The sequence below is a fragment of the Charadrius vociferus genome, unplaced genomic scaffold (assembly GCF_000708025.1).
Source record: "Charadrius vociferus isolate BGI_N301 unplaced genomic scaffold, ASM70802v2 scaffold163, whole genome shotgun sequence".
NCBI lineage: Eukaryota > Metazoa > Chordata > Aves > Charadriiformes > Charadriidae > Charadrius > Charadrius vociferus.
Window position 1 is genome coordinate 20,469,903 of NW_009648332.1, and position 12,527 is coordinate 20,482,429.

At 36.4% G+C, this 12,527-nt stretch overlaps 1 protein-coding gene across 1 annotated transcript in view; it reads left to right on the forward strand.

The window, feature by feature from the left end:
* The first annotated feature begins 974 nt into the window (after nucleotides 1-974).
* KIF14 (kinesin family member 14) overlaps nucleotides 975-12,527 on the forward strand; it is a 34,123-nt gene continuing 22,570 nt past the window's right edge. The window contains exons 1-10 of the mRNA XM_009884925.1: nucleotides 975-2,092; nucleotides 2,484-2,738; nucleotides 4,144-4,231; nucleotides 7,340-7,438; nucleotides 8,997-9,049; nucleotides 9,402-9,432; nucleotides 9,782-9,889; nucleotides 10,984-11,100; nucleotides 11,724-11,842; nucleotides 12,147-12,319. Coding sequence (XP_009883227.1) covers nucleotides 975-2,092; nucleotides 2,484-2,738; nucleotides 4,144-4,231; nucleotides 7,340-7,438; nucleotides 8,997-9,049; nucleotides 9,402-9,432; nucleotides 9,782-9,889; nucleotides 10,984-11,100; nucleotides 11,724-11,842; nucleotides 12,147-12,319 — 2,161 coding nt within the window. The remainder of the gene's footprint in view (nucleotides 2,093-2,483; nucleotides 2,739-4,143; nucleotides 4,232-7,339; nucleotides 7,439-8,996; nucleotides 9,050-9,401; nucleotides 9,433-9,781; nucleotides 9,890-10,983; nucleotides 11,101-11,723; nucleotides 11,843-12,146; nucleotides 12,320-12,527) is intronic.

The following is a 12,527-nucleotide window of genomic DNA, read 5'->3' on the forward strand; positions in this document are numbered from 1 at the left end:
TTCTCCCCCCCCCATCTGCTGCTTTTTGTTAGTAATATATGCAATTTTTGAAGGATCTAAGATAGGTGACTTCCTGTTGACTTTTAATAGCAAATTAATTGCAGCTGTCATGTCTGTAGTGGGTAGTGATGTTAAACCTGTAACAACCTGATAACTATGGTGCATATGCAACAGTGAAAGCATACTTTTCTATACAGACTGGATAAATACAGCTTTTTAAATATTTACATGTAGAAAGGATGTGGAATGCATTTTACAGTTTTTCTTCTGACCCCTAGGCTAGGTGTCTTTTTGTTTTGCTATGCGTGTATGTACTATAGTGAACTAAAATAACATCCAAAAGTATTGCAACAGTCATCTTTATTAACTGTCCTATTCTGATAGTGGCTTTTATATATCAAAATCCTGAAAAAAACCTGCTTTCTGTGTTCACAGATTTCCTATTCAACTTTAATAGTTTTGTTGTTTTATTGGAGTCTGTTAGTTGTGAAACACAAGAAGCATAAGTAGTTGTTAGTGCATGGAGACACGATCTTGAATTCCTGTTCTTTGTCACGATAGATCATTTGGAAGAAATGTCCATGGTGATTTTTGTTGCTAAATAGTTAAATTATTCTTTGTACCGACTAGTGCTTCTTTGTGATGTTTGGTTTACTTTCTGAAACAAACCATTGAACTCAATAAACAGAATCAAATAGCCTGCTTTTGGCAGAAGCAGTCATTCACATACAGAAGAATCACAACTTTTGAAGTGCTGGAGGTCAAAAGGGATACTAATTGTTGTTAATGTTTGGGGATATATATTTACTGCAGTATATGGGAAGAGCTCCCCATGCACCAAAACATAACTCGTACTGCACATAAGCATCACAAAAAATGTTTGCTTTGTCTCCCCAGATTCAATGAGAAGAAGCAACTAGAAATAATCTTTCAGTAAAGGTGTTGTACGTATTAAAAACCTGCTGGAAGACAAAATGCCTATTTACACAGTTCCTGCAAGAAGTTCCTCTGAGGCACGATGTACTACAACTTTGCAGACGACTTCTTCACAGAATACCTTTACTAGCAGCAAAGCGTCTGGACAACAACTGAAATCGCAGGTGTCAGAAGAAAAGGATAGTCTACTTTCCTGTTCTCAGAATACAACTGAGGAAGTAAATAGGACCTATGTGATTTCAGCCTGTAAAAAAGTGAATGACACATCAACTGCATTTAAATCCGAAGGTAGATTAACACTCCAGAGGAGAACTGGAGCAAGCAAAAAATCAGTGTCCAGTAGTGAACAACTGCATACAAACACAACACAAGGCATGGAAAATATGCAAATGGAGAAAAAATTTACTTTGCAGAGGCGTGTGAGGACTGGCTCCATAGAGAAAAGAAAAATTAATCGGAATACTGTGCCTGGAATAGAAAATAATGATGTTGCTGCACAAAGAAGTTACAAGATTGCACTTCCACCGACTATTACTAACGATACCCACGATACCCGTCATGTTAAACCAAGCTTTAAGTTAGCTGAGGGTCAGTCAAGTACGAACTTGCAGTGTAACCTAAACAGCAAGGATTGCTTTGGCTTTGGTCATGGTCTGTGTGAAAATGGTAGCTGCCCGCATTCAAAATACAGGACAAGTGCTGCTGGTGCAAAATTTCAAAATGAGGTTCCGAAGTCAGAACAATTAGTTACCTCGAAATATATTAACAGGATATCAGGAGAAAAACTGACTGAAAAAGGTGATATAAATAAGCAAGATGGAAAGCAAAGGTTGCAACACTTGATTATAAAACATAACAGTTTGGAAAGACCAAAGACACTAACCAAAAGTTCAACAGAGGCGCTTAAGCTTACACCAAAGAACCGTACTTCTCAGGATCAACCATCTCTGTCCACTCCAAATAAACAAACACCTCATCTTCAAATTCTACCTAAAAAGAATACTAGTGTCTCCAGTTCTCCTTTTGTGACTAGAACTTCAAAATCAAACGAGAACACAGAAACTCTAGCTGAGAGCAATAACACGGAGAAAGATGTTTTCAAAGTGGAAAACAGCAAAGTGATTGTAGCTGTGCGTGTACGGCCTTTCAGTAACAGGTTTGTACCCTGGACTTATTTCTGATGCTAATAGTAGCTTTTATAGTGTATGTTGATTCCTGCTTTGTATTTTTTTTTTAATTGTTTAATTGTTCACCCAATAAAGATTTAATACATACTTTGAAATTAGCCAATATTTCATGCAACATCAAGATAAAGATTTTATTAAGAGATTAAATTCACCTTATAGGCATTTAGGGCTATATTTTACATGTTCATTAGCTGAAATATTTTGAGCTTGAATACTTTGTATGTTCATCAACCACTTTTTATTTTTTTAAAATGTTTACCACACTCTTTGTTTTCCATAAGGCTGTTGATTGAAATGACTAACTTAAAGCATGTAACTTATGCTTTTTAATTTCCTTATTTTTTCCCCCCTTCCATTCAGAGAGAAAAATGAAAACTCTCCCCCTGTAATCTCCATGAGTGGTTCAGAGACAGCGGTACGAAATCCAGCCACAAACCAAGTTTACAGCTTCAGCTATGACTTCTCTTTCTGGTCTTTTGACGAGTGTCATCCTAATTTTGCAAGCCAAGCAATGATTTATAAAACTTTGGCAGTGCCGCTCCTAGAAAGAGCTTTTGAAGGATATAACACTTGTCTCTTTGCTTATGGACAGACTGGCTCTGGAAAATCATACACGTAAGGTCCTAATAATAATTGTTAAAATTCTGTAGGAGCCAATTGTTATGCAATGTAAAGTCATGAAAAGAGATTATATGGAATAGATTTCATAGTTATTGAATTGTGTTAAAACGGTTTTGCATATTTAAAGAGTTAAACAAAAATAACTAAAACAATGCCTATAATAATTGAGACAGCTGTAGAATATTTTTATGTATCTGATACTGACCTCTATGTCTGTTGAAGAATATAAAAGCTCTCTCCAGAGATATTAGTGAAGAAAAACCTTTATTAATGCTGAGAGCTTCTCAGACTCTCCCACTGCTGTTGTTTACCACTGTTTGTTATTTTGTGTGTGAAGTCACGTGTTCTAAAGTATGTTATGCCTTTTTGGACAAGACCTTTCTAATTATTGTCCTGGCTGTTTCATAACTTAAGCAGTGTCACAAACTTATTTTATTCGAAATCTAATCTTTACCCAAAATAATCCCAGACAAATAACGTTTTCAGGGTTTAAAGCTGATTTTATATACCTTGTGTATATTTTTTTTAATACAATGCCCAGTGAATTGTTTTGTTTCCAACCATTCATCTATTAAAATCAGTTCTGTAAGCTTTATAATTCACATTAAGTGCTATAGACTTTAAATATGTAGTTGAGGATCAGAAATATTTCTATTCAATTTATGGTAGATACAGAACTTATACACAGGTAGAATTTTCTTTTTAAGTGGGAGATGTATTTTTACTTGTAATGTTTATTTACCTTGGCCTAAAAGAAAGATACACTCAATATTGCAATTTCTATCCTATTTGTAGGTTGGTTTGTTTGTTTGTTTTTTCTTTTCTTTTCTTCCACCTTCAGGTAAACAACTACTTACCTTCAACCCTTTGTATTTTCAGTAAGGCTGAAAATATTATCAGTAATATCTGTCTCGTCAGGTCTACACAGCAAATGTCTGCTGAGTGCAGCCATGTGTTTCTCCAGACTGTAGCTGAATTAGTCCAGTGTATTGGTGTTCTGCAGTGGCAGAGCTAGACAGGAAAAAACTATGTCAGAGGGGGAGAGGGGCTTAGGTGACTGCACTGGCAGGGTGCAGAGAATATAAAATTTATGCATGTTAGGGTATCAAATGCCTGTGGGTTTACTGTTTAGAGTACAACTTACTCTTTAGTTGCAGTATGATTTTTGACTTAGGTTTTCAACCCATTTCTCAGTGGATGAATTGGAAAAGACCTCTGGGCATCATCTTGTCCAACTCCCTGCTCAAACACCAACAACTTAGATGACATTTATTTCTGTTGCTTATTGCTTCTATAACTTAGGAGCAGATGGCATTTCAACTTTATAGCTGTACTATTCATATTAAAACCAGCTATAGAGGGTTACAAAACTGAACTAGCAGGTTTTTTGTAACTACAGGATGATGGGATTTGATGAAGACCGAGGAATAATTCCAAGACTTTGTGAAGATCTTTTCACTCAAGTAGCACAAATGGACAAGCAACAGGTAGTATGCTTATGCTATTGACCTTACATTCATTATGAGCTAACTGATGCATTTCAATATTTGGATATGTTTCGTTCTTTCATTTTATACCTTAGTGCTGATCCATCTATTAATGTCTGTATTCTTTTGCCAATTCAAATCTTATTTCTGCTAGTAGCTCTGATTAACAGGGTTCCCTAAATAGTCAAAATCAACACTGTTTTGCTCCCTTGCTGATAATAATGTAAAAAAGAAATATGGGCATGATATTTTTGATGTGTCACTAGAGTAGGATTCTTTCCTCTGTATAGCATTTCTTACAAGATAAGACTTATGTAAGGAAAGGCAAAAAGGAATCCTAGTGGGTTCCATAAACTCATATTTTTTGAGTTCTATTTTATGTCTCCACTGAAATTATCTTTAAACATTGTCACATATCGAAGCAAAATATTTGAATAGTATTCTAGCTCAGAATTCTTGCTCAAATAAAAAAAAAAGTTAACTCCTCCCACCTGTTTGTTTTTAAACTTTAACATTTTCATTGTAAATAATGTTTTCCTCTCTGTCTTGAGAATAGATCTTTATTTTTACTATATGAAAGAGTGGTCTTCTGAGAGGGGGTGGGAATGTTTCATCTGATGACAATGTGTTTTGATTGGAATTCCTATCCTACACCTGTGGTATGTTGATTTAAAAACAACAAAGCAGTAATCCTTTCCAGAGTGTTTTACTCATAGAATACCAGGTTGGAAGGGACCTCAAGGATGATCTGGTCCAACCTTTCTTGGTAAAAGCACAGTCTAGACAAGGTGGGTCAGAACCCTGTTCAGCTGAATCTTAAAAGTGCCCAATGATGGGGAATCCACCACTTCCCTGGGGAGATCATTCCAATGGCTGAGTGTTCTCATTGTGAAAAATTTTCCTCTTGTGTCCAATTGGAATCTACCCTGGAGTAACTTGTACGCATTACCCCTTGTCTTTTCTATGTGACTCCTTCTAAGAAGGGAGTCTCCATCTTCTTTGCAGCAACCCTTTAAATACTGGAATGTGGTGATAAGGTCTCCCCTAAACCTTCTTTTCTCAAGGCTGAACAAAGCCAATTCTCTCTGTCTTTCCTCATACGGCAGGTTCTTTGATCGTCTTTGTGGTCCTTCTCTGGACCCTCTCCAGCCTGTCCGCATCATTTTTGTATAGTGGGGACCAAAACTGAACACAGAATTCCAGGTGTGGCCTGACAAGTTCTGAGTGGAGTGGGATAATGACTCCTTTATCTCTGCTGGTGATGCCTGTGGTGCAACTCAGCATCCTGTTGGCTTTCTTTGCTGCAGCAGCACACTGTTCACTCATATTGAACTTGCTGTCTACCAGGACCCCCAGGTTCCTTTCCACAGACCTGCTCCCCAGCTGGATAGATCTCAGCCTGTGCTGCACTCCTGGATTATGTTTTCCCAGGTGCAAGATCTTATACTGGTCCTTGTTGAACTTCATAAAGTTCTTGTTAGCCAGCTCTTCCTGCCTATCCAGGACTTCCTGCAGAGTGGCTCTCCCTTCCAAAGTGTCCACTTCCCCATTCAGGGTACACATCATCCAGATCACTTACGAAGATAATAAACAGCATTGGGCCCAGTATCAATCCATGGGGGACCCCACTTGTGACAGGTTGCCAGGTTGAAAAGGAGCAATTTACCACTGCCCTAATGAAGGGTTACATTCTGTTTCTGCCCAAACTAGTTGGTGTAGTAATGGTAAATTTAGAGAATCATCACTGGAGATGCAATTAGCTTAAATTCTTAAAAAAATTTTTTAAACTACTCATTTCATGTCTTAAGAAGAGAAGACCCAAACTGAGAATGCAGGGGGCTTGTTTGTTTCTTCAGGTATATTTATTTTTCTGTCTGACTGTTCTTAAGGCTTTTCTAAGACTGAATTTCTGGTACAAAATCACTTTTGAGGAACCAGCTTGACGACAGTACAGTGCCTGAGATTTGAATTGTGCACCTAAAGCTTTCTATAGTACTAACACAAATTGTAACTTGTGGTTAGAAACTCTGAATGTCTCTTAAAATTGTGAAAAGGATTAGAAACTTGTATTTATGCTCTTTTTTGGGTAAGGAACATGTGATGCAAAACATGGTGGTGACAAAGGCTGTTCTTTGTATTCTTTTTCTCTGTATGTTTGTCCGTGTCTGTAAGGACTGATTTGCAGGTCAGTAGAGCTTAACATTTAGTTAAACTTTTCTATTTTTAACTATTGCAAATTTATTTATTCCTTTATGCTTCGAGTCTTGACTTTGAATCTTAATACCAGTGAACGTGTAATATTCTGATCCTACAGTAGACTTGATAGACACGGAGAAATCCAAGAAGGCTATTTATTACTGAGTTTGGCTAGAGAGTATACCTTCTAAAAAATATGGAGCTGCTAGTTATGTTTGCTATTCCTTTGCTTTTGCATTGTAAATAAGTGATTCTGTTGCTGCAAATTGTCTTGAATCTTGTATTTCTTCAATGTCTTTAGGTTTTTTGCTGCAATCTTCCTTCTCTTTTAAAGGAAACTCCATTTTATGTAAAATAGAAACAAAACAAAAAAAGGGAAAGAAAAAAGACCTGAATGTCTTCGGAGGAAGGAGATGTGTTTTCATGAAGTTTGTTGTTCAGTACCTCTTAAAATTGCTGTAGGTAGAATCAAACTTTATCTTTCCGTTAGGTCATTCTGTTCCGTGTCAGGATGTTGACAAGATCAGTCTATGCCTTCTCTGTTATATATATCGTGCTGTAGAAGGCCAGTTCCTAATGTTACGAGACTATTGCAGGTACAAACAAAACTATATTTTCATGCACTAAAAACCCAACACTGAAATTCTGAGGTGGATGTCTGTACTTTTTTTTTTTTGTGAAGCTTTATAACTGTCATCTGGGAATGGCTGTGATGGAATTCAAATAAATTGTATTCTTGGTAAGAGCAGATCTCTAGTTTAGGATGTAATTTCTCTTGGAAAGTTCCTTCAGTACACATGCTGGTAACACTGAATAGCAGGATCTCATAATCTAGGTTAATTTTTGAAAGAAAATATGATGAAAATGTTGTGTGGACCATATTAATAACTTTTTCATTATTAATTTTATTAGATTTTGTATCATCTTGAAATGAGCTTTTTTGAAGTGTACAATGAGAAAATTCATGATTTGCTTGTCTTCAAAGCTGAAAATGGACAGAAGAAACAACCAGTAAGTTGCTTACAGAATCAAGCCTACGCATAATCTCAAAGTAGTGGCATCTGTTGTGTAAGCAAAAATGCAGAAATGAGAAGTGATCGCTGTTTTGTTATCTAAGTAAACTTAGATTGTTGTGAATAATGGGATTCTAGTAAAAAAAAAAAAGAAGAAATTTCACTGTATGACTTTAAGCAAAATGCTTGGCACTTCAGAAATGCTAAGCAAAAAAAAAATCTTGCTGAAATAAAACCAAAAAAAATCAGTAGAATCTCTCAAAACTGTTGTTAACATTTCTCATTATCTGCAAAATGAAGATGACCTTATCAGCCTTTATTAAAAGTCTTTTAAAATATTATTTATCTAAATCTCCAGATTATATTAAGACTGTTTTGTGCAATATAATTTGAGTTATAATCTTGTAATTCAGATGGAGTTCCAAAATGTTTGATCCTTCAGTCCGCTCAGTTCTCAGCACTACTGAAATGTTCATTCACTTCCTGAAATTATCTGTGTATTGTTTATCTTCTGGGATGCCTGTTTGCTGCTGACTCGATGTATCTAATTGCAGTGCATAGTATATTCATTAAACAATGTTAATATTTGCAAAGGGAGAATTTTGGCCTACTTTGTTTCCTCTGTGTATTTACATTGTTTAGCTACAGAAAACTACTCTCATATAAGAGCTTAGCACCAAGATGGAGAATGTCTTTCAGACTCTTTGCCCTGGATAATTTACTGCTTAGAGCCATGGGGCTGTCGGGAAGTTCCCTTTCTTCTTTTTTTTTTTTCCTGTTGGTTGTTTGTTTCCCAAGAAGATGGAGGAGGGAAAAGAAAAAAAAATAAAAAAAAAATCAGTGACCTAGTTAACTGGTTAAGGATCACTACCTAAACTAGTTTAGCTAGTTTTTAATGTGTGTTAGAATATGTAGAACCATAAATTAAAGACATTTATGTCACGTAGGGGAGGTAGGGAAGGAATTTATCGTATTTGGTGTTTGTTTTTTTTTTTTTAAAGAAAAGTACTTACTGTACTTTGACATATTGAAGGCTATATGGCCACTTGTGTGTAAACTATGAGTATTAGTTTATGATAAAGAAGTTATACTACATTCAACTTGCTGTTGAAATAAGTACTTTATCCTAAACTTGGAACTTAGGTGGACTAGTTATATAGAAGTAAAGACTATACTGTCTTATTTGTAGTAGGAGAGCTTTTTCATTTGAGTTTTGTCAGTGATTTTGACCTAAGCTATTTATACTTGGAAACATAATAGATTTATGTTGCAGAAAAGATTTTTTGTTTTTTTTGTTCTTATGTAAATATCTTATATAAGATACATGCTCTTGCAGTTAGCTCTGTGAGCAATGGCTTAGTGCAGTCTGCTGTGATTTCTCAGTTGTTGGTATTTGCCTGAAAATACTGTTGTAGATGATTCATGCTAAGTGTTGTTGATGATAAACGTCATAGTAGGGATGTAAATAGACTTTCTCTTAATTTAAAGATATTCCTGAGTGCTAGGTGTAGCTAATACACTCCTAATAATTTTTCTTTTAAAATTATTCACACCAGCTTCGTGTAAGAGAACATCCAGTGTTAGGACCATATGTGGAAGGCCTGACAGTGTAAGTCTTAACTGTTCTCATTTTAATAGATGTATGGTGCAATCCTGAATGAGTGTGCTAATTATTATCTTGAGGGTCTGTGAAAGCTTCTGTACTCAACAGTTAGTTAGGCAAGATCTAGTATCGGGTAGTTTTACAAAAATGACTACCCATGTTTAGCTCAACTTGATGTATTTACTGTAGTGTATTGCTTTAGTGAAATAAATGTGTGGAAGTCTTGAGACAACTGGAGCTTTCATGGTATGTTTGTGCTGTGTCTGTAACTGGGGAAATGTGCCAGAACTGAGGCAGCAGGGAAAACTGTAGAAAGAAAACAGTCTGAACCCAAACTTTTCTCTTTCCTCCACCTTAGGAATGTTGTCAGTTCTTACTCTGATATCCAGGTAAGAGTTATTTGGTTACGAAAAGGGAATACAAATATTTCTATTTGCTCCTTGCTTCACTGCTGAGAACTAAGTTCCATGGATGGGAAGAAAATGCATTACAGACTGCCCAGTAGTCTATGATATTTCAGCTGATTTTATAAAAGGATAATGAAGGCTAGTCCTATATAATGGAGCTAAGTAGATGCATACAGGCAAGTGTCACTCTCTTCACATGGTTATCTCTTAAGTTTTAATTACTCCCTTATACAGTCATCATTTATGTTAACTTTATTTGCCAACATTTTAATCTTCAGTTAACTACCCAAAGTAGGTATTGGTTTTACATCCTGACTTTTATTTCTTACAGAGTTGGCTTGAACTAGGAAATAAGCAGAGAGCAACAGCTGCTACAGTAATGAATGACAAGAGCTCTAGATCTCATTCTGTCTTCACCCTTGTCATGACACAAACCAAGGTATTGCTGGGTATTTTATAGCTGTTCAAATTGGATACTAAAAATTTGATCTGTATGCTCCCTAGAAAATTGTGAGAATATACTTGAAGATGAATAAAGCACAGGGCCTTTTAACATGGCTTTCTACACAGCAAAACTTGTTTTTTTTTACTTGCTTTGAGTAGATTCTGATGGCTCTGTACTACATATATTTATAGCAGCAATATAAGTGTCTAGACTGGCAGATCTAGGAGTAGTTCCAAGCTTCTGAGTGTGAGTTTTGAGATGTAACTGGAATCCAAATTGAGGCCAGACCTAATTTTGCACTGCTGCCCACACATCTTAGCTTCTAAGAAGGTTAGGCTACGCAAGGTGGATAACTGTGCTGAGTTCCTGCAGGCGATGAGCTAGGACAATGGTAGGAGCCAGAGTTTCTGCTCAGTTTCAACACTGTTCACTGAATAAATGTTTCTTTGCTTCAGGATACCTCTCACCTATCTGTCTCCAGGGTATAGGTACTACAACTCCTCATCTGATCTACAGATGTGTGAGAGACAAAACCTGACTTAGTGAGATGAGCCTGAAAACAGAAGTGAAATAAGTAGAGCTCCTCAGAAGTCTACAGCCTGTCAGTTTTTTCCCCTTTACAAATAATTTGTTGGTTTGGGTTTTTTTTGGTTGGTTTAATTTTTCAACCCAATTTCCTAATCTTCTCCTTTCTTTCCCTCACCATTCTCACTAGATTATTTCTTTTCTCTATCAGAACTGGTTCTGAGACTTTCATGGACTACTTAGCTGATCTTCATTGGTCAAAGTCTTGTAGTAGCTTACTGATTTCTATGGGTATTGGATAGCTGCAATAGTCAAACTTCAGACCCAAACCCATACCTTGCTAATCTGTTGTTTGTGCAGTTTATGCAGTTATTCAACAGCAAACAATTGATGCTATGGTTAAAAGTCTGAAATTAGTCTCCTAATGTACATGAAGGTATCCTGTTGAAAAGTAATTGAAAGTGTTAATTTTTTATGTATTTAAAGTGAACAACTTTTTAGGCTTCTGCTTGTCCCCAGGCTTTTTATTTTGGTTTGAATGCAAACATCTCCCTTTTTTCCAGGTAGAATTTGTGGATGAAGAACAATGTGACCGTAGGCTTACCAGTCACATAAATCTAATTGATCTAGCTGGCAGTGAATGCTGCTCAACAGCTCAGACCACTGGAGAAAGGCTGAAGGTAAACCAAGACTGAAAGTCTGTGGAAAAGGATTGACTTCAAAGAATACCCCTGAAATCCAAAGCACCCTCACCAACCAGGACTCTCGGGCAGGAGCTATAATTATAAAAGGATACGTAGCCCTTATGCTTAATAAGTATTGCACAGCATTTTGCTAGTGTGGGTGGATGGCCCTAAGAAGCTCTGCCGGCTCTGCAATATGGCAGTCCAGATCTTGCTTAGGACAGCACTCTCCATGCTACGTGTGCCTAATGATCCATTAGAAGGAATGTGGAAAAACTGTCTGCATGACTTTTCAAATCATGAATCAGCTATTGCGCAGAGTTGGGGCCTGCCCTTTTTGGGGGGGTTTCAGTAAACAGAGTTTCTAATAAGAGACTTTCGAGCTGCCTTGATAAGTTTGATGGTTCTTAACACTGCTTATTTTAAAGTCTGTTCTTTCCAAATGAAGATCTTCTAGGATACTCTTGCATCTTACTGTTGTTTTTGAATCAGTAGTGAAATTTAATATGGTAAAGCTCTACCATACATTGAATAAGCACAATAAAATCAACAGTACAGTCAAAAACATCAAACAAGAAAATACAACTATTATAATTATTTTTTAATTTTGCTTTGTGTAGGAGGGTGTGAGTATCAATAAATCACTGTTAACCCTTGGAAAGGTTATTTCTGCACTCTCTAAACAAGCTCGAAATGGAAAGAAAACTTTCATTCCTTACCGGGAATCTGTCCTTACTTGGTATGTACACTTCACAATTTTTTGTATAGAAGTAAAGGTTTAGTCAGATTGTGGATTCCTCCTCTATCTGGGAGGCATCACTCCTCCCCCTCCCGCAAATGACCTATGGAGGGAAGAAATTAGCCTGTTGCATCAGGTAAAGAATAAACAGGACCTTGGTTTGTATTTTAAGTAGCTAACAATCACTCTCAAATAAGTAGCAAGACCCTAGGTATTTTGTATTTAATCTGTTCAGATTGAGAATTTTAATTTTTATTTCAATATGGTAGCTGGGGATTAACTTCTGCTCTACTGTCAAATGAAGGTTGTTAAAGGAAAGTCTTGGTGGAAATTCGCAAACTGCTATGATTGCCACAGTAAGTCCAGCTGCCAGCAGTACAGAAGAAACGCTCAGCACTCTTCGCTATGCAAAACAAGCTTGTTCAATTTTCAATATTGCTAAAGTAAATGAAGATGTGAATGCCAAGCTAATCAGAGGTGAGGTTGACATCTGCAGTTTTTCAGGGTTTTTTTACAGTTGCATGTGTGTTTAACTTACTGCTTCATAAGCATTGTTACTAAGAATAATCTATTGTGTTGACTGACCACTTGTCAAATAGGCTAATACAACCTCGGATATCTTCCTTTTAATACTATTCTTCTTTGTGAGTTTGGTGGTTGTTTTTTTGTTTGGTTTTGGTTTTTT